At 33.2% G+C, this 22824-nt stretch overlaps 3 protein-coding genes across 3 annotated transcripts in view; 1 reads left to right on the top strand and 2 right to left on the bottom strand.

The window, feature by feature from the left end:
• The window catches only part of Sdc (Syndecan), a 298382-nt gene that overhangs the window by 150878 nt on the left and 124680 nt on the right, over window positions 1–22824 (top strand). The gene's annotated exons all lie outside the window — the stretch shown is intronic.
• On the bottom strand, window positions 9240–11663 carry LOC149487508 (lipase 3-like). The gene is made up of 5 exons (XM_089695854.1): window positions 11577–11663; window positions 10975–11170; window positions 10264–10637; window positions 9837–9980; window positions 9240–9631 (listed from the first exon to the last, which is right to left on the bottom strand). The coding sequence occupies exons 1-5, from the start codon at window positions 11661–11663 to the stop codon at window positions 9254–9256; spliced, it is 1179 nt and encodes a 392-aa protein (XP_089551980.1). The 3' UTR covers window positions 9240–9253.
• LOC149487507 (lipase 3-like) lies at window positions 15394–19628 on the bottom strand. Its single transcript, XM_089695776.1, has 5 exons — window positions 19366–19628; window positions 17693–17894; window positions 16685–17058; window positions 16068–16229; window positions 15394–15875 (listed from the first exon to the last, which is right to left on the bottom strand). Exons 1-5 carry the CDS (start codon window positions 19456–19458, stop codon window positions 15501–15503), a joined length of 1206 nt encoding a protein of 401 aa, XP_089551902.1. The 5' UTR covers window positions 19459–19628; the 3' UTR covers window positions 15394–15500.

The following is a 22824-nucleotide window of genomic DNA, read 5'->3' as shown; positions in this document are numbered from 1 at the left end:
AACGTAAGAAATGAATTGTAGTACATACTAAAGGTTTAAACCTACTTACCTTAACCTTAACCTATAGTATGTATATCAAATTTAAAATGTACATTATTATTGCGCTTGCGCTAGATATTACTACTACATTATCTTTTTTCATAAGTTATTAGCATTTTTATGTTATCAATTATTACGAAATAATGCATTGATAAAATATTGTATTGTTGATAACTTCTACTTCAGTACAACGAAACTTCCCAAGAAAATGAATACATATATAAATACATACATTCATGCATATACCTCTACATACATATGACATATATCCATACTAATATTATAAATGCGAAAGTAACTCTGTCTGTCTGTCTGTTATTCAATCACGCCTAAACTACTGAACCAATTTTCATGAAATTTGGTATGGAGATATTTTGATACCCGAGAAAGGACATAGGCTACTTTTTATCCCGGGAAAATGACGCAATGCCGGAAATCCCACGGGAACAGGAGCTATGCAGGTTTTTCTTTGACTGCGCGGGCGAAGCCGCGGGCGGAAACCTAGTATATTATATTCTTATTATCCTAGCTAGGCTAGGACGTCCATCAAGATTAGATTTTTTTAAACGTTCGTACTCATATACTTGTATATTATATACTAGCGGTCCGCCCCGGCTTTGCCCGTGCATATTTCGCAATAAAAGGTAGCCTATGTTCTTTCTCAGGGTCTAATGATTATCTGTGCCAAATTTCATCAAAATCGTAAGTAGTTTATGCGTGAAAACCATACGTACATAGGTACATAATTACAAACTTTTCCTCTTTATAATATTAGTATAGGATTGACTAATGATGAGTTATAAAATGATTTTTAAATTAGTTGCATGAGTACAATGAATGAACTACCAGGACAACATAATTAGTATGGTATTAGTTTCGTGTTCCTGTTTTTAATAACGAAACTTTTAATAGCTATCCGAAGGCGATGAACAAACAAACTTGTATCCGAGAGTTTAGCTTATGTATTATCATACGTAGATCTTAAAAGTTTTGAATATTGGGCATATATTAGGAAACTGAAGACTTTGTTATACCTACTTAAACGGTTTCATTATCATTTTCAGATACAGGTGGCTTATGATGTACTAGATTTCCGCCCGCGGCTTCGCCCGCGTTTTCAAAGGAAAACCCGCATAGTTCCTGTTCCCGTGGGATTTCCGGGATAAAACCTATCCTATGTGTTAATCCAAGTTACCCTCTATATGTGTGCTAAATTTCGTTGTAATCGGTTCAGTAGTTTTTACGTGAAAGAGTAACAAACATCCATACATCCATACATCCATACATCCATACATCCATACATCCATACAAACTTTCGCCTTTATAATAGTATTAAGATTAAGATTAGAACTGTCATTATTAAACACTGGAAATATTACTGCTTCAAGACGTAATGTTTTACATCATAGTACGGAGACTGTTTAGTTGACCACACGCATAGAAGTTATAAAAACTAACTCACAGTATTTTTTTTTATTACTTCCATATATTTATTTGTCATATATTGTCTTATTTAGCTAAAGTTACTTTGTATTATTTTTCAGTATAAATGTTTTCATCATTTAATCTCATCAACCCCTCTGTTTATAGGCTCGATTTTATTACATACTAGCAATGCCCTGCGGTTTCACCCGCATAGATAGCGATATCGTTACAGTGAAAAGTCTACTATAGGTCGGACTATAGGTTTAATTTTTAATCACATGAAAATCACCTTTAGCCCGTCCCGCACTACGGCCTTTTTTTTTTTGTTTTAGTGGGGAAATCTTTCATAGATACCCACGGCCTCCGGGGGAGGGGCCGTGGGTTATGTCGGATTCCTACCGACCAAAACCCCACTGTGTTCCGTCAAGACGCATATTGGTAGAATTCCTCCGTGACCCCCGCACTACGGCCTGCTCGAACAGTATACCTACTATTTTCTGTAGATTGACACTTTTAAAAATTCGTTATATCTTTTGAATGGAATATCCAATTCTTTTCATTTAAAAAGTATTTTGCTGGTATTGAAACAGTCTATAATAAAACATCATTTAATGGGATAAGGATTAATATATGTGAATGGATAACATGGTTTGATTACTGTCGGCACTTCTATTTACTTTGAAAACGTAAAAAAGTTGTTGTAGTAACATAACTACTGAAGATGGACATATGGTATCGCGGACTTTCTTGTAGATATTGATCCATTCTATAATACCGTAGAACATTTTTTTGTTCTATCTTCAATAGATTCCGCAGCGCACGCGATGACAGAAGTTTTATTGAGGATTTTTTTACACCTTGGGTTACATTATTGCATTTTTGGTAAGGATCCCTAATTTTTTTGAAAATGCAATATAGCCTATGTTGCTCAGTAAAGATGCAGCTTTCTAATGGTGAAAGAATTTTTGAAATCGGTCCAGTAGTTTTTGCGTGAAAACCATACATACATACATACATACATACATACTTACAAACTTTTCCTCTTTATAATATTAGTATAGACAAATTGTTCACAGAATCAGTATTTGAACTGTCATGAAGGTGTGCCATAAAATGGTTATGTACTTTGACGAAAAGTCATAAAATTGTTGTTCCGAAAACTTATCTGAAGATAAGTACAAATTTACAACCGGTTAATACGCGAATTACGATACGGTATTTGCTATCAAACTTGTCTATAAATGACTGGGATCTATTCAGTGTGAATTTCAATTGTATTTGAATTACAACTGTTGGTCTACAACATCAGTAAAAAAGACCGGGGTTCGAAACTTGTCACCTTTCTGGAATATGACCTAAAACTTTATAGGAATCCAGTGTCCCGTACTGGCAACAAAATAAACTAATGATGATGATTATAATATTTTTCTTTATATTTTTAACTAAAAATATTTATTTATAAAAACACCAAATTCCTTTACATTTTTATTAAGTATTACCTGCATGAGTGCGGTAAAGACTTAACTCGACCAAATTATTTATGCCGTTTCTCCATTAACCATGCATCGTTTAAGCCACTTACGAACTTTTGACTGAACAAAATTTTAAAGTGATTTTAAATATTATAGGAACAAAATTAATTGCCCTTTAAAACGGACTTTTAAAATACATTTTTGCCAAATAGCTTAAAAAGCGAGGTTTTCAAGATTATTGAGAAATTTACTCGCCAAAGTATTTTTTTGTTTCAGTTGGTCAAAATTTATGTTTAGCGAAGAACACAGAACCATCTAATTTCTTCTATTCTATTTTACTTGAATTTTCTTTGAATATATTGTTTATCTATCTTTTATTCTGAATCTTGTGGTCAATTCAAAGTATGACTTCTTATCATAAATGGTAAATATGCATTTATGATAAAAGTATACCTACTATCTATAAAATATTTAATATTTCATAGAAATGTTACATCTTACAAGTGCTATTGCATTTAATATGACATCTAAGCCTATTTTCTCGCAACCCAGTGTGGCTTCATAAGACTGTATGACGTATGTTCCTTGCAATATCTCTTTAATATAGTGGATCATTTTATTTCAGAGGATATTTTATTCTATCATGTTTTTATTTAATATTGGTATCTATTAATGAAGAAATAAGATAGCATTTATTGATACCGTCTTGTTAATTGAACGTTTTACTTTTTTAATGTTAGCAACATTTGAGGAAGATAGAACGGAATTGTTTAATTTAGGAACATCCTTATTAAAATTGATAATACAATCTAATATCTAATATTATTATTATATATTATAAAGGCGAAAGTTTGTAAGGATGTATGGATGTATGGATGTATGGATGTTTGTTACTCTTTCACGTAAAAACTACTGAACCGATTACAATGAAATTTAGCACACATATAGAGGGTAACTTGGATTAACACATAGGATAGTTTTTATCCCGGAAATCCCACGGGAACGGGAACTATGCGGGTTTTCCTTTGCAAACGCGGGCGAAGCCGCGGGCGGAAATCTAGTCTTTTATATTTACAAAAGACAGTATTACTCAAGTGTGAGTTTGTTATCTTATATCCTGTATTAAAAGTATTAGCGAATCCACTAGATATGACAAATTATACAAATTGTGTCACTGTAGAATGTATGTAGGTGCATATTAATAAGTATTATTTTATGTTAAAATGAATTAGTTTTGTGCATTCACGTACACGCCTATAATATCCATTTCATATTAGATGCTTGTAGGGATTTATAAGCCATTTTTTGCGATGCAATGAATGCGTGATATACTCACTTTTTCAACTGGTTTAAAAAGAGGAGGCTCTTAATTCTACTGTTTGTTACCTCAGAAATTTCGAATGAGTGAATCGATTGTGATGATTCCTTTTTTTTATTTCAAAGCTCATGCTATCTGGTTTGTGACATTTAAATTTTTATCTAATTCTGACCATTGAGCAGTTTAGTTTCTCGTTCAAAATAATTATTAAAAGACGACACATATTTTTTATAATTTATCTCAATGGATATTTTTTATTCTCGCAATAATACTGTTTTACATATGTAATTATGTATATAAAAACATGTCCAAATAAACATTTGTAGAATTGCATGTATAGGCCGGTCGATAGAGGAATCCATTATGGTATATCCACTTGATATCCCTCCGTCCATTTTAACTAATGATGCTCCATTCTCTTCAAATAGCTGTTCCGATAAATGTATAGTAAAATATGTCTTTAGTTGGGAGTTGGGACCAATGTTAGTACGATTAAAACAATTGCCATATAGATAATATGATCTACATTTTACATAGATGAGATGAGTGTAATAGAGACCTACTTTTACGTTTTTCGAATATATAAAAGTTTTAAAATGTATGTTGAAAGAAAGGTACCTAGCTGCGATTTCTTTTTGACGTGACAACGTCTTATAATTCGATAGCGCCGGCTGCACGCACGAAAAAACATGACTCATGCGGCGTTACCTCGCTCTGAGGCGTTCCATGTAAGGGTTGAAGTGCAAGCGAGAGCGCGGAACGAGCGACAGAGAAGCACAATCGGACGTTGTCACGTTCAACTATCGTCAGTAAACCGACTTTACAGACAACCAATTTTTTTTAAGTGATTTTTCTATAGGGGGAGTAAAATTTAAAGGTCATGGCATTACCGTCACGTCATGGAGTAACTCGACGATTTTGGTATCTTTGAATCTTGCCAAAGAAGTTTCACTTCTGACACGTATGCTAGGCACACATGCTCTTTTTTTTCTTTTTTCCACACAGATCAGGTTTACCTATGTATTTTTTCTACTTTTTCATTAGGTACAACTCATAGGTAGATATAAATAACCATCGTCAACTCTTTTATTCTGTTTTTACACGCTTTATATTAGCTTCACCTGTATGTTTGTTTGTTTGTAACCGACTTCTTTGATTTTGACCCACTTTAAACGGCCAGATTTCGTTCAAACTTTGTAGATTTATTGAGGACCGATGACAATACACTAATTTGATAAAATTATTCCATTTTTTAGTTCGGTTTCTATAAAAAGCGTGTTTTTTAGTTTTTTTAAACTATTATTATTTGTTATGATTGACCCTGACCTTATAATTCCATCGATCGTTCATTATGTTGAAGTTATGTTGGTACTATTCATTATGATGGTACCTACCTACTATTCATTATGTTGGTACTATTTACTGAATTAACATTTAGTATTCAGGTAAAACAAACAGGCTATTTGTACAGGCGATAATTTATGAACTATTGAGTTCGTCACTTCGCTTATCGGCACGCAATTTGCGGTCAGCGGTTTTGTTAACATTTTCGATATTTATAGAACTAGGATTTATGTATTGGAAAAAGTTATTAAATAAAATAATGAAGATTTAGGAATATGTTAACGCGTATGGAAACGCGTTAAATAAATATCTTTGGAACAAGCACGAAAACTATCAGACAATATTTAAATTAAAGATAATATGTATTCCAAAATATGAGAAATTTTTTTTACAAGTAATCTATATCTAACATAAAAAATACCCGTGATAAACGTCTTATAAAATCAAATTATGTAAAAGATGTTAGTATTATCGCCTACACCAATTAACCAAATTACCTTCTCAATAGAATATAGTTCTTAATCCATAGTAATTCTCATTAACCTGCCGCATCTCAGGTGTAAACTGTGATTTACAACCAACCTAACTAGACCTATATCCCCTGACATTAATGTTTATGATGCCTTATAGCAGTATTGTTTCCAGCGTGAGAAAAGGATGGCGCTACACGACCTATATATCGCTGTCTTTTTTCCACACTTATAATACTGTTGGGGGCAGGTGTTTAAGGGTTCTTTCTGACTGGTTATCAAGGACATTAAAGAGATAAATAAGAACGTGTAAAGCAGGAACGGTAATGGAGGAAGTCGTTTGAACAAGAATGAAGAGAAAATGTTTTTTGAGGGATTATTAAAAACAGTTTGCAGCCTATAAATATGCTGTGGAAGTTGTAGATTGTTTTGAGTACCGTTGCTCATAATATAACCAGTATTGAGTTTTGTTTAAAATTTGTTTCCTATTACCTACCTACCTGTTAGACATAAATATATGCAATTGCATCAATCAGACTAGTAGAGAGTAATTTTGAGATGAAAAACATCCTCGAAATTAGAACGAAACAAGATGATCACAAATTCACAAACAACATATTATTTACAATCTAAATGATTTCAATTAAAATAATATAACTAGTCCGTTTAGTTTACGTAGCACCAATGCCTACGCTTTGGAGCTACGTAAACTTAACGTAGCACTACGCCGATCCGCGCTTTGAAAATTTAAGAAAACAACTCATCGTTATAACATTTCATAAATCATATCGCGATAAAACTGCGCAGCAATCAATTCAATATACACTGAACATTTCGCAGCACGTCGCTCAAACTATTTTAATTAATTGAAAGCAGTGGATGGTGAAATTTGTGAAATTCACTCCTGCGTATCGGATCGCACGTGTGCCTCAGTTCGCTAGTTCCAGGACTTGCGCTGAATAATTTTAGACTTCATTTATACAATGTGACAATAACTAGATGGAACGCTTTTGTCTCTCGAACGTTCTTTCTTTCTACTATTAATTTTGTAGACACAAGTACGGGTAGGTATGTTTGTAGGTATAGGGACATACAATGTGAGAATAATTAGACATTCGAATAAATTCGTAATTCTGTCTGTGTATGGTAAATTAAAAAAAGAAAATATACTAGTATGTTTTAAACCGACGCGACTTCCAAAACGAAGAGGTCTTCAATTCGAGCGCATATATTTATGCTATTATATGGTAAATTTATACACTCATATAAGTTTTGTATTATTTATTTGTCACGATACGTTTTGCGTTAGATCCAGTTATATTTTAGCCCATTTTCTTCCTTAAAAGCTGTATTAAAAACGACCATCAAGTCCAGAACATTGTCCTCCACACGTTTGAGGAATTCATAAATAAATATATCCTTAAGTGGTGCCCTATAGACATTAAGGCAATATCCAAGCCTATCACGGAATAACCAATGAAATATTAGACGATTCGAGCAAAATGTTACTTCGTTTGCAGAACGCCGTCCCTTTGGAGTAGTTTCGGGATCGAATTATACGTGATACGAATATTGTAGACAATAAACGTGTAAGTTAAATTCCTTTGATTTATTTGAGTTTATTGGTCTTTGTAACTTTGGACAGTTTATAAATGTTTCAATGTTAAATATTTTTTGGAATAGCATGATCTTCTTTGAATTTGATGAATTTAGAGATTAATAGTCGACGTATAATATTTCACTGTTAACTTATCCACAACGACCATTGTAGCATGAACCTCGTAAGTTATTTGACTGTTCATTAGATTAATTATAATCTTGGTAGTTTGTAGAGGGCCAATACCCTACAGTACGCAGATCCGCAACTTATCTAAATTAGTACAACAGTTACTGTGATAGCGGAACTTACACTTAAGCATATTGTAATATAAGTATACTTCACATTAAAAATTCTTTAATTTCTCTAATTCTCACATAGATTAGATGACAAGATTTCTTAAAAACTAATCAAACATTGCACCCTATAAACCCAGTATCTATACCGACTCAGAGTTCCTCAGCACAATTCCCGTATCTAATGTGAAGCGATACGATCCGCTGCCAAGTCCCCTGTATAGGAAATGGTGCGATAACTTCACAGCAATAGCACTTTTAATCACTGTAAGTCCGGTGCACAAACACATTTGAGACAAGTAGAAATCAGTGCTTTATTTAGTTCCTAAATCTAGTCGGAAGGGTAGAAAATTTAGATTATGCCAATCGGGAATGATATGTGCTCTGAATGGGATATGCTCTTTTTAGAAGAAAACTGAGAAAAAATATTATCTTCCACTAGTCTCTTTATAGTTAGTCTTTCGCGCTTTTTGTTAGAATGTTTTTATTATTTTTAATAATTAAATAAGTATATAATGTAGATGCTGTTGGTACATTAAAGTCGTGATTTTTTTTATATATTTGTTTGTTCCAATGCCTCTCCAATCACGAAAATGTATGTAATATCGTGAACGATAGAATGTTTATTTCAAAATATAGTCTTTGTTCAATCGTTTGGAATCAAATATGTATTCACATTCATACAGCTGCGGCCGTTACCTTTTAAACAGATTTTACGATCACTAGATCACAAAATATCGTAAAATCATCGTCGAACAAGTTTATAACCACACACAAATCATAATATCCCGGGATCAGCATTATTTAGTTCAAAATAAAGGTATTAAAAACTGTCAGCTCGGTAAACCAGGTGGTGCGATAAAAGCGAGTTTTTATGAATATTTACGGAGTCGTGTGACATTAAATAAAGACGAATTAGCTTGTTTACTTCCTTATTTGTATTTACGTCTGCTAGGAACATGGATTTACGATCTGAATACTTTGGATTTTTGTGTGATTAATCAGTTTTATCGCTTTCTTTAGGAAAATTACAAGTGAATTGTATGGAAGTTTTTGTATCGTCTGCTTAAATGGAAGTGGATCTCGTTATCGTTTGTGTGTAGTTTGAATTAGCCTAGTTGCCACTATTTGTTAGAGTATACTTTAATCGTATAATTTATATTATTTTGGCTTAGTTAAACTTCCTTTATACTTCACGACAGATATATAAGATAGGTATCTATTATCGATTATTTTGTATGCTTATAGAAAGTGACAGAAAATAATAAAGACAAGATAGCAGTATCAAATGTTTATCTAACAAAGGCGGATAAGCTGTTAACGATATAATCAACCACGAGTTCTTTAGCGTCATCAGCGGTAACAAAGTCTGTGTGTGTGAAGGATTCTCTTGGGATTCTTCTAACTGAAGCATTCGGGATAACAGCAGCCATGCCCAAAACGTCCTGTTCATCCAGGAGCATATCATTGACTGTGTAATGCATAGTAATGTCGACGGTTATTTTTGAGAGGTCGTATTCTGGGGGGGTTATTGACCCGTATTTGGACAGGTTGCTGATGAGACCGTAGCTCCAGCGACGGAACTTCTTATCACGGATGTTTTGGCCATAGTGCGCGAACTGCTTCAACGCCGATCCGGGCAAGAGCTCGCTGGGGTTCAGGATATCTTTCTGTAATGGTGGGCAAATGTTAATGATTCGATGTGGATATAAATTTTATGGTAAAGACGTCATAGGAGACTCAATGTCTTGTACCATAATTGCTTATTAAAACATTAAGTAAACAAATAAATTATTTACGAAAAATACGTTTAAATTCAACTGTTAAAAAGGCTAAATTAATATTTCGTTATAGTATCTAGATCGGTTTACTCACAATAATATCGTCCAGAGATGATCTTGAACAGACTCCTCCATCGTCCTCGGTGGAGGCACAGGCGTTGAGTGTTTGCAGTTCAGTGATTTGATTGCCCCAGTTAGGCCCTAGGACCTCTACAAATCCTAGAGAAACTCCGAGCGACTGCAATGTTCATACAAATACTTGTTATTATGTTTGTACAGGATTAACAAGAATAAATCGCACTGTTTTTTTAGAAATATTGATCAAATCTTAAATATAACTTCCATGATAATAAATAACTTCTGAAATACACACAATAAAAGGATTTCGACGACGCTTTTAAGATTAATAATTTTGACATAAAACTAAATATAAAACACTCATCAAATGGATGCTAAAAATAACATCAAAGTTCCGTTTCAAGGACAGAGTATTACGTTGGTTTCATAAAACTTATACTTACATAAAGCAAATCAGTACTTATGGCTGCTATTCTTAATTCACTACTTGGGAAGTGATTTTGATAGCCGACTCCTGCGAGCAAATGAGCTGATGAAATTTTGTCATTGTATTCTGGCCTCATAGAGTTAAGGATCAGGAAGACGGTTCCTCCCTGCGAATGTCCGACGTAGTGAACCTGTTTCTCTCCTGTCTTCTCTAAAATATAGTCAATCATGGCGGGAAGGTCAATCATTCCGATTTCCTCGAAAGTGAAGTCGAAGAATTCAAACTTTTCCTTTTCATCGTCGGGGTTTAGTTTGATGTGGCGACGTGAATTGGCCACTCCTCTCGCGTTACCCAACCATACGTCAGCACCTTCTTCTACGAGATTGTAAGCTGTGGAAATATTGCGTCTTTAGTTCCTTTGAATCTCCATCGCTATTCTATTGTCACTTATTTTTAAACGTTTAATTGATTTAAACATCGTCCACTTTTTTAAAGATTTTAAAATTTTATATTGAATTATATAAGATTTGAAATTTGATGAGACAAGTATCATTGTTTATATCTTGCAGTATTTTGGTTATTATCCTTGCTACTTGACATCACAAAGATATCCAAGATAAGATTGCAATGAGATTGTAGAAATAAGATAGTGAGCATTGTCTTCATTCTGGAATTACATTGCCATCCGTGGACAGCTGTGTTTTTAAGTGTAAATAAGTTTGCTTACCGAGACTGTCTGGTCCCAAAGAGATGTATGCAGCGGCAGAGTCAGATAGACCATGCATAAGAAGCACTGGTGGTCTAACGATTGCATCTTTACCCTTTTTTCCATATGGTATCCTGATTAATTCCAGGATATAACCATCTTCTGTCACGACATCATGAGTTTCTACTGGGTATCCTTCTTCGATGATCTTTTCATGCTGAAATTTAAAAGACGGTTGGGTGAATATGAAGATATCATTTTTTATTAATTATTATGTAAGATTTATAATAATGACATAATATTAGACTTATTAGAATAATGTAAAAATTGAGATGTTGATAGTTTTTATTGTTTCTAAGGATTACTTTTAGTTTAGATTTTTTAATTTTCCCAGTTTGCATAAAACTGCAGTTATTATCTATCATTGAAAAGAACAAGGTCGTTAAATTTTCTGGTAAATACTTCATAAAATGTATCATTTGAACTATACAACAATATTATTCCCTATCATTATCGGATTTCAGTTTGAACAAATTTGATTGATTTGAGCAAAACTTTTTAGCTTATACATTTCTCTGCAAACAAAGCCGCTTGTGCATCTAACAAAACTGAATAGGACTTACAATCTTGTACAATTTGTTGGAGCCTACATCAGTGGGCAAAGCCTGTATGGTCACCACAAGGCAAGCTATCGACAGTATCCCCAGCATGTCTGTATGATTAATGACAACGTTTCCTCAAAAACAATCCCTTTTAAGTCCACCCAACTGATATGGTATCTCGACAATAATAGAGTTCATGACGCGTGGTTCATTCCCTTATCAATCTTCTAATTTGTGCATTAATTGGCTGAGTTTTGCACGTTGCTTGATTATTATGGAGATACCATCTATCCTTATATTGTAAAGCCTGAAAGTCTGTTTGTTTGTGTGACCTGATGGCAGGAAATCTTAGGTTCCAAATGGAAAATATTTTGGTTTACATCGACGATGGCAAGGGGTGGTTATAAGGCAGTAAACTATATAACATGCTATGACCACAGCAAATCAAGTATACCTATAATATACCATACCATACGAAAAATATTAAATCAAACGCTAAACACGTATCGCATGTGATTCAATTTGATACACCGATACATTATAATCTGAACTATACGAACATATTATGTTCTACTCGAGCGAATCCGAGGACTAAAATTAGTGTTAACATTTTTCTCACAGGAAAACTAGACAGTGCGTCAGCTGATTATACAATAATGACATTATCAACCAAAACAATAAATTGATTGGATGGAATCAGTTCATTTTGATATCATGAATGCAATATCCTTTTGATGTTGCATTAATTTCTGATTGTTTAGTGACAAGTAAGAAAATTGATTGGTCAAGACAATCATTTATTTGATTAGGTACATTGTTATAAAGATTGTACGCGTTAAAGATTTGCGACTTATTTTACGAACAACAATAGAATTAAATTACAATTGTAAAATCAGTTTGTTTTCTATTTATTGTTAACAGTAACAACGTCGTTTCTAGCTTTTTCGTATCCTTGAACATCTTTTTGTATTTATCGTGTTATCGTTACAACATAGGCCCTGTAATCAAATGTTATAAAAGAAAATGTCGCCTTATATCAGCGCATGGAAAAGCTTTTATACCTATAGGTAAAAATGTTGTGTGGTTTTATGAAACCACGGTAAAAGTGAAGCTTTCCGAACACTGCTTTATACCTACTCGGCAGCCGACCGTCACGCGACATGCGCTACACAGACCAAAAAGTTTGAGACGATGTAAAAAAAGTTTCACTTTAAAAACTATTCTATTCTGAAAAACGTATAAGTATAATAGATTTAAAACATTCCATACCTTAACGATCGTCACTGAATTTTAGTTTTTTGGTTGGTTATTTGTAATTGAATTCTTCTAATCCACCACCCTTGCTAAGTGCTGGTCGATAGACGTCACATGTCGTTAAATAATTTACTTTGTCCCTGTGTCGGTTTTGTCACGTATTTTCCTCAATAGGTTTCCTTCTAAACTATCTAATCCTCAATCAATAATCATTATTTTATTTCCTGATTCACTTTTGCATTATTTTATTCATTTATTTTTGCATGTATGAAAACCAGTGTTACCTGGTGTTGTGACCGAAATGGGACGGACCTCTCTATTTTTGACGTTACTAAACTAGTGTTGAGTAATTGGAAACGAATTATAATGAATGTAGCATTATAATTCATTTCTAAATAAATGTATCAAGCCAGGAAGAAACAGTAGATGCTTTCCTAATGTAATAACTTTCAAATTATTAATACGAAATAATGAACCAATTGCAAAAAATCACCTCCAATCTCCATTGTATTGGTATGAATGCAATATCAAGCTAAACCAAACATTTATCGAGGGCATATGTTCATTCACTCTTGTTACATTAATCATAATCATCAATGAAACAAAAGCAATCTATTAATCAGGAAAGTTCGTTCGTATTTCATAACATGTGATAAAAATGTTAACAATATCCCTTGACCATAAACTCTGATATCTTTACCGATACACGATATAAAAACAGTAGCCTTATAACATAATATATGGGCTGTAAATTATAAATGCCAAAGGCGATATTCTCACGTTTGATGATAATTTATTAGTGGATAATGCGATTAAGACCAGGACTCAAAAAGTCGTAAACTTGGATTTTAAATTTCATCGCAATCACGTTATGTTTTATTCGGTTTTATTTGCTTCATCTGTATATTAGTAAGTAACCGATTCACGATACACAATTTTCACCCACTTTTACATGGTTCCCATAGTTTTATATATTTAAGGGTAACTATTTCTGTGTTTTAGATCGATTTAAAAGACTAAATAAGAGATTAGATTTAAAAAGGAAATTCAAAATGTGTATTCGTTTTACATATTTTATACAATCAAATGCACTGAATTTAATCAGTAGCGCCTTTCTTTTTATCTCCAAATTATTGGTTTTTAATTTTCGGGATTAAGAGTAATTCAAGCATAATTGGATTAATTAATATCAAGTGGATAAAAAAATATAATGGGTCATGAAATTGATCGCGTATTTATTATAAGGTCTTAAATTGACCTAAATTGGATATTTGTAAAAATATAATGCGTGTGTTTTATTTATAAAGCTGAAGATTTTTTGTGTTTGAATCCACTAATCTAAGGAAGCACTATCACAGTTCGACTTGAAAATTTTATTTCACCATTAAATAGTCCATTTATCGAGGAAGGCTTTGTATCACGCGGAAGGCAATACCAGGCAAGTAATGTGTTTTGCGATTAGCTAAAAACATCAACCAAAAGCCAGTCAATCAAAAGTTACAGCCGCTTAGCACAGATAAAGCAAAAAAATGCAAAAGCATACTATATTGAAAGTTATAACATACTAGCTTTCCGCCTGCGGCTTCGCCCGCGTCTTCAAAGAAAATCCCGCATAGTTCCCGTTCCCGTGGGATTTTCTGGATAAAACCTAGCCTATGTTGCTCAGTGAAGATGCAGCTTTCTAATGGTGAAAGAATTTTTGAAATCGGTCCAGTAGTTCATAATTACAAACCTTTCCTCTTTATAATATTATATAGACAATAAAAAAAATTATAATTCTCCATACTGAATTCCCTTCCTAATCCTCTCGGTTCAGCATTGTTTAATGTTTTCACAATAAAATTAGGCTATCTGCTTCTACCAAGTTTTATATCCTACTACTGTTATAATGTAGAATGTAATGTGGTGTAAATTACTTTATTACGCAAAATACGATCAGAACGAAAATTTACTTTTCTTTTCCTAATATTTGTTTTCCTAGATGTCAAACATTCGACGTCAATCAAAGCCACCAAAGCATAATAAAGTCGCATATTAACTAGGATTAGGATAATAACTGATAAGAATTTGAAAGACTGATAAACAAGGCGTAGTTGCGTGGATCCGGGTTGAACAGTTAGTTATTAATAGAGATAAGCATATCGCTAAAATAATCTGATACAGACTTTAGTATCTATATTAATGTTGATGAAAAAGGGATAAACGTAATATGAACATTTAAAAAGAAATCTTCTTTTGCATATCACATTTTAAATTGAATTCACCTGATACAAAAAGTAGAGCCTGTCTAAGTAAATTTCACCAAAAAGACCTGCAAAAACGATTTAAACGAAAACTAATTCACACAAACTACTTGCTACTACTAGTAACACATTTGTCCTAATATCTTTCATCAGTATGTTAACATTATCTTTAAAGTTTAATAGTATAACTACTGGAAGCTAAGCTACCAATGAATTATTTATTATTATCCATGTAAAGCCTTCAATGTCTTTAAATGTTCGAAATCCTAATAATTGTATTCAAGGGTTGTTCATATAACTAGTGCCATCTTGCAATATAGGTACAATAAAAAAGCGTTTGTGGTAAAAATATCACATTTAATAACAGAAAACAGATCTATCTAGCTAGTCATAAATAAAAAAGTATATATGCTGCTGAAATAATTTAATCCTGTTCATGCATCTTAACCTAAACCCTCCTCACAAGATCGTCGACGATGAAGTCTGTGACTAATTCCCTAGAATCAGCGGACATTACGAAGTCAGTATGGGAGAAGCTTCTTCTTGCAACCCTGCGCACTTTACAGTTGGGCATGTGCCTTGCCATCGCCAGGACGTCTCTCTCGTGTAGCAGATTGTCTCCGACCGTGTAGTGCATGACTGTGTCCACATTAATGTTTCTAAGGTTGTAGTCGGGAGGTGTTATCCTTCCGTACCTAATCAAGTTCTCCAAAATACCATAGTCCCAGCTTCTGAAGCGCTTGTCTCTGATATTTTGGCCGAAGTGTCCGTACTGTTTGAGAGCAGCTCCGGCTACCATTTCCTTGCCGCGAGAGAGCTCATCCTGAAAGTAGAAAATTGTTTTTTAACGTCACCAAGAATAGGACTTTTGACAATATGGCAGTTCTTAAGTACGCTCATGTTACGCATAAAACAGTAAATTCCTTAATTAGTAATAGTAAAAAAAAAAAAATCAATAGATCATGTAAACAAATAAATTTGTATAGGTAGTTTTAACAAAAAAAGGTATATTTACCAAGGCATTTTCTATGGCTGCAATCAAGTTTTCGAGAATTAATGAAATAAGACCACGTGATTGATATTCTTGCACCTTCTCTTTAATTTCTTCAATGTCTTCGCTAAAGCTGAACTTGCCTGGTCCTAATAATTCCACTACACCGACCAGACGGGCTAAACTCTGAAAAAAAAAATTAGGTTAATTAATATTTTATTACGACAGCATACATATTGCAAACAGTATTGTAACCAGTAATATATTGTTTTCAATGAACATTTTTATTTATTCTCTTCATCATGGGCTTTCACAATTGTTTTGTGTTATTCCGGTTGATTGATTGAACAATCAATAATTACGAAATTGTCACACATCGTAACAATATCGAATAAATATTTTTATTGTTCCCATTGCGTTTCGAATTTTATTGTGTGTTGCATGTGTTAATATGAAGTAGTTATGCAAAAATATGGGCAAATCAAGTGGATTGATAAAAATGTCGACAGTGGGAACTGTAGATTCTTTGATTGACCTATTTATATGTAGTGATATTTTCATAAATGAAGTTAACTTGTTTAGTCATTGCAAGGAATTTGTTTGATAAGCCTTAATAAATAGTAGATGTCACACCAACTTACATAGATTTGATCAACGTCATCAGCAGCCTTGGTCAAAATCTTGCTGGGGAAGTGGTTTTGGTATCCAACACCAGCCAAAAGGTGAGCAGAGATGAACTTATTGTTATATTCGGGTTTCCTCGAATTCAAGATGAGGAACACAGTGCCGCCTTGGGAGTGGCCGACGTAGTGGAGTTTTTGTTGATTCGTAAAGTTGAGAACGAAGTCGATCATAGTGGGCAAATCGATCAAAGCGATCTCTTCGAAAGTGAAATCCCAGAAGGAACGTTTGGAGAAGAGACCATCAGGGTCGAGGGAAACGTGGCGGCGGGATTGCTCGACGCCTCTCGCGTTACCGATCCAAACGTCGAAACCGACATTAGCGAGGACATAAGCTGCAAAGAAAACAGAGTTTATTATGAGTATGTAAAGCTATAAACACAATATTAACTAAACCGTTTATAAGATAATAAACAGAGAAAAGAACGCAGGCTATAAAGAAAACATGGAAGTTCATTTGTATAGAAATTAATGTTTATCAGACAATAAACTAAGAAGGGTTCGACAATCTGATTGGACTTTAGCGTCTTTCTTTTATCGTTGCACAAGGAAGGATAATAAAAAAGATAGCTAATTATTTTAATCAGCGACGAATGATATAACAATAATATGCAATAATGTATATTATCTAGTATGTTTTTGGATTCATTGCCTTCAGACATTTTCAAGAAGACGGTCAATTCAAACTCTGCTGAATGTTATTATTAAAAATAAGCTATACCACGATTTTGCCTACGTCTTACATGACGTTAAGTAGCCTATACGTAGTCTTCATCCATAAGTAACTCTTCAGCTTTATATTGGGTATTAAAATCAATGGGCATTGATTATATCTAACACTAAAATTAAAAAAATCGGGCTTGATGTACGAGATAGAGAGAGAATCTGTTGTAAAATTAGTGCGATAAAATTAATTCTTCATGCTTCTTTTTTAAAAAAAATATTGATAATTATCCAAAGGGCACGTACCAATACTGTTTTCAGGACCAATTCCTATATACGAGTTAGCAGACCCCTGCAGGCCGTGCATCAAGAAAACAACGGGCCGGCCGCGGAAATTGTTGAAGTCATTCCTTCCACGTGGAATCCTGTTTATTTGTAGAATGTATCCATCTTCCGTGGTGACGTCATAGTATTCGGAGGGATAGCCGTCCCTTAATATTCTTTCGTGCTGGAATTAAGGCATTGATTAAAAAAGACGTATGGCACTCGGGGACTGCCGCGGTAAAGCTATTGCATGCTATGCCTTCAAGCCACACCTCCGCGCCCGTCGGAGTGGGGAGCGTGTTTTTCGTTACTAAATTTCTGGATTCGGTCCCCGCGCTCAAGGCCCGCGATAGAAGCTATGCAATAGCTTAATAAATTTCTTGCTCGTTTATGTAATTAGAAGAGGTCCGTACTCGATGACTTTTTAAAATGCGGGGAAAACTAAGGAATAATATGACATATTGTAGTAGTAGGTATGCAAAATGTGCTTTATTTTATTCTCAATATAACTCTATCTTGCTTTGTTTTATTTATCGTAAAAATTATTGATGGCATACTGTGCTGATTCGAAAACTTTTATGCAGTTGAAATAATGAATATATATTGGCTACTGAATATATTTTTGATAATAATTTTAAATTAATTTGATTATTATATCAATATTGCAAATAGTATTCAACGGTGATAGCGAATCAGATAAGCTTTATCCGTTAATTACCGGCAGTGATTTGTTACATTTAATTTCAACTTATTTAAAAACATTTATTCTATATTAAAATTTAATTTTTTGGTGGAAATTCATTCATGAATGAATTACGTAGATAATATTTATTTAGTAGAAGTGATATTATCACATAGATAATTGTAGCTAATACATTTATCGTTTTCGTGTAATTCCACAAAACCATATTTTTGAGGATTTAAAACTAATCGTAATTTCCTTATTGTTAGGCAGAATGGACCGCCTCCTTGGTACAGTGGTTGATGCATGAGCGTAAAACCGAGGGGTCCTGGATTCGATTCCCGGTGGAGACGAAGAAAAAAAAATGTCTCGGTCTGGCAGGACTCAGAAGGCTGATCACCTACTTGTCCCTAATGAAAATCGATCAGTGAAACAGATGTATGGATAATGCATCTGCCCCTTACCCCACTAGGAGACACGGGACTTCACTTTTTTTTTTAGGCAGAACGGATGATACTGGAAGAGACATTACAATACGTGGTATAAGAGAATTGAATGCAAATTTATTAAAAAGATAAAATAGTATGTGGTTAACGGAAATATGTAAAGCAATCACAAATTTGGTTCTTTTGACATTTAATTGAGCTATCCGGGCAATTCCTCGTAGTCCAGTAATAGCGCTATCCAGGGACATATCTTAGGACACGATTATATGGTTTCCTCTTTGGATCTACTAGGTCTAATTAACAAGTTGTGCCCTGTTGTGGCACCCGTATTAATTTGAGAAAAACTATTTGTAAGAATATCACATTTAGAAGCTACTTTATATTATGCTAACGTCATTTTGTACTTACTTCCATACTGAAAGTACAATCCTAAACAAAACAATTTTCCAATCCGAGCTGTTCCTGACATCAGCGCGTTCAAACAAACAAACCTTAACTCATTAGTATAGATACGCATAGATACTTACAGTAGTGATCCCGCCGCGTCTGCCCGCCTCCTCAGAGGTCGAGGCGTGGACACACAATACAAGAACCAACAATGCAGCTAAACCGCGGACCATAATTTTTTTACGTTTGTCGCCTCTCCCTAATACGTTATGTTTTTATAAAAAACCCTTATCTTAATCCGAAACTAATTTAAAGATCGCAAGATTTATCATTACGTTCGTGTTTTGTTCGTTAGTAATTATATTTTAATACCTAATCAGTGATTTTTGTGTGTAACTGATTATATGAACCGTTGAAAGTCACGGTCGTTTACTAGTGTTGTGTTTGAACGTGGTATCTATTTAATCATACGCAAATTTGTTTATCTTTACGTTTTGTTATCCTCATGTGTGTTATCGTTTTCTAATACGTCCTGGCTTAAGGCTTGTGATATTGTTTCATTCAAAATTTTAGTTGAAATAAAAGTCCAAAATATTGTACAGGCTGTTTACGATTTATTTATTTGTTTAAAGGTCGGTTGAGTAAAAAATTACGGTATAGCTTTTAACTTTTGCAAAAAGACAATGTTTCGTTTTTTTTCGTTCTTTTCATTGGCTAAAATTGTATTTGCTGATAGATACAATCATTAAACTAATTTACGATTAAATCTTTATGTTGGCCCTAGCTAGGCTTGGGCCAACATATAGAAGTTTAGATACCTACTATTGATATCTTTACTCAAACAATAATATTCTCATCTTTATACAAATTCTGAATTTTTTTATTTTTAGTTTGCGCATCACGTTCCTACCATTCTAATATATGGTCCTTCCTGTATTCTTATTTCTTACCCAGGTAGGTATGACATTATTTAGAATATCATAACTTCTACAAACGCTGAGGCAGCTATTTCTTTCTAAGAAAGGCAGCTATCCAATTATAAAGAAAAATCTAGTAATTAAAGTGAAAACTTCTTTAGCGGTGTTGGGTATAAAATCTTAAACTCGCGTCAGGACACGTGGCCTGATCGAAAAAGCGTAAGATGGATGGATATCAAACATGCTCAACGTTAATATTCAAGTTTTCACTTCTGCCGGAACTCCCGGAGTGCAATCCGTCTTTTTTTTCTACACGCCTCATATTTTTTTAATTTTGTCAACATTTTTCTATTCGTTTATATCAATGAAACATGATAGATATGTGTTCTTCACGTGTTCCCTTCTTATAATCTGAGTATATCCTGTCAACGTTTCCAAATTTATTTATTGTACCTAAAAGATTTAGATAATAGCAAAAACATAGGCAATAAAACAATTAATATTAATTATTATTTTTAAACTAAGCTCTATTGTTTTTGTTATTTAAAATATTATAGCGAACTATTTTATGATATAGATAGGATTAGATAAAACGAACAAAATTTAATTAGATAAAACAGTAGTTGTTTCCACATCATTATTTAATAATAAGATATCGTAATTATATAACGGCGAGAAAAGAATATAATTTCTTGTATATAAAAGACGATTGTGGCTAATGTGAACTCATAATTTAAAACTATACATACGAAAGCAATCCTGTCCGCCATTTTCTTTTTGATTTTTAATAGGTAACTCTATGTCTAAATTATGTTTTTGTGCGAATACAAGACTTGAACAGTGAATAAGAGGACGGAAAATTGTATACAAAATGAAAACTATAAATATACGTATAGTAAGGACGCAATTGTTTTAGCCAAAAATATCAAAACTTATATTTTAATGGTCATATGTTTACAATTAAATACTCAAATCACCTACACAATTTAACCCGCTTCTCTCACATAAAATGGCCCAATAATTCGTAAGTGTTATTAAAGCCTAGAATCCTCTCAATTGTGAGGAAAATCACTCCCATTGATGCAGCCATATCGGATAATTCGTGATTGCGTTAATCGTGACGTCACTCATTAGCTTTGACATCGCTACAATAATAAGTTGTTTGCTTTTTGGGATTAAATAATTACGATAATACTATAAGATGACTAGCCGATTGCTTTACTTTATATCCGATAAGGAATTTAATATAAAGGATATTTCGTGACAAAATACAGTTCAAAATACAACTGAATAAAAAATCCTCAGCTCTTACAGACTTGAGTTTATAATGATAGCAGAATTTTGTTTTTCCAGAGTAATCTTTGGTATTATTTATCTTTTATTTTAATCAGTTCACTAGTTACTACATGACATGTAATTTTATAGTATACTAGCGGTCCGCCCCGGCTTCGCCCGTGGTACATGTTTACGTTTTCTCTACATAAGAACCATCCTCGTACTTCAAGGAATATAATAAAAAAAGAATTATCGAAATCGGTTCAGCCGTTCTCGAGTTATGCGCTTACCAACACATTTTGCGATTCATTTTTATATATAAGAAGAAGATAAGTGAAATTGTATCCAATATTACATGGACCAAGAGTAAACGATAGTTTTAAAAAATAAGCCATATACATTAGAAATCACGTTTTTCCCACGTTGTGTAGGTTTTATAGGTATTTAATATTATACATTTAATATCTTATATATAAAAATGAATCGCAAAATGTGTTGGTAAGCGCATAACTCGAGAACGGCTGAACCGATTTCGATAATTCTTTTTTTTTATATTCCTTGAAGTACGAGGATAGTTTTTATGTAGAGAAAACGTAAATATGTACCACGGGCGAAGCCGGGGCGGACCGCTAGTAAGTGATATTTTTTATTCTTTCTGCGAAGAATGAATATTGACTTGATAATTGATATGAAAGTTTATGTACATTATTTATAATCATTATTTGTATATTAAACTTATATCCTTGTTTTTATTTTCAGGTAAGATATCCCAACCAATCTACTCGTATCTGCTACTTATGTAAGTAATATCAAGTTACAATTTTCTTATTACACAAAAAAAGAGGACCCCAGACTCCTAATATAGCTTTCGCTGTGTTACAGGAGCCTGTGCCTTCCCGATACACTATATACAAAAGTTCAATAGCAATACAAACAATTTTTAACAATGTAATTAATTAAATATTAACCAATTTGCAAATATATAATAAATTTTTTAAATAATTATTAGTTAATTAGTATTATTTCAATAAAAAATGTTAATAATGATTTAATGAGTTTGTTTTTTTGTTCTTTTCTACCATGTTTATTATTTAAATAAATACTCATTATATTTCACACTATCATGTTTACATTTCGCGAACAGTTTTCGCTTCAAAATATTTAGCACGCTTGATTGAAATTGATTGATGATCGGGACATATTTGATTAATATTATGTTAACACGCAAGTTGATTTAATGGGTAATTAATTGAAATTTTACAGCTTAAAACGAAATAGGTAACGAGTAAATGTGCTAGAGTTGGTAAATTTTGCTTTGGTAACTTTTAGATCGGGTGTGGAAAATTATAATAGCAAATTGATGATAAAATATACAATGATAATGTCACATTGTAATTAAAAATTACT

This window comes from Colias philodice, chromosome 6 (genome assembly GCF_061535455.1).
Source record: "Colias philodice isolate Cphi_HAF_F1 chromosome 6, ilColPhil1 Martin Lab GWU primary, whole genome shotgun sequence".
NCBI classification, from domain to species: domain Eukaryota; kingdom Metazoa; phylum Arthropoda; class Insecta; order Lepidoptera; family Pieridae; genus Colias; species Colias philodice.
Note: the sequence above shows the minus strand (reverse complement) of the source record. Positions and strands in the feature narration are given on the sequence as shown.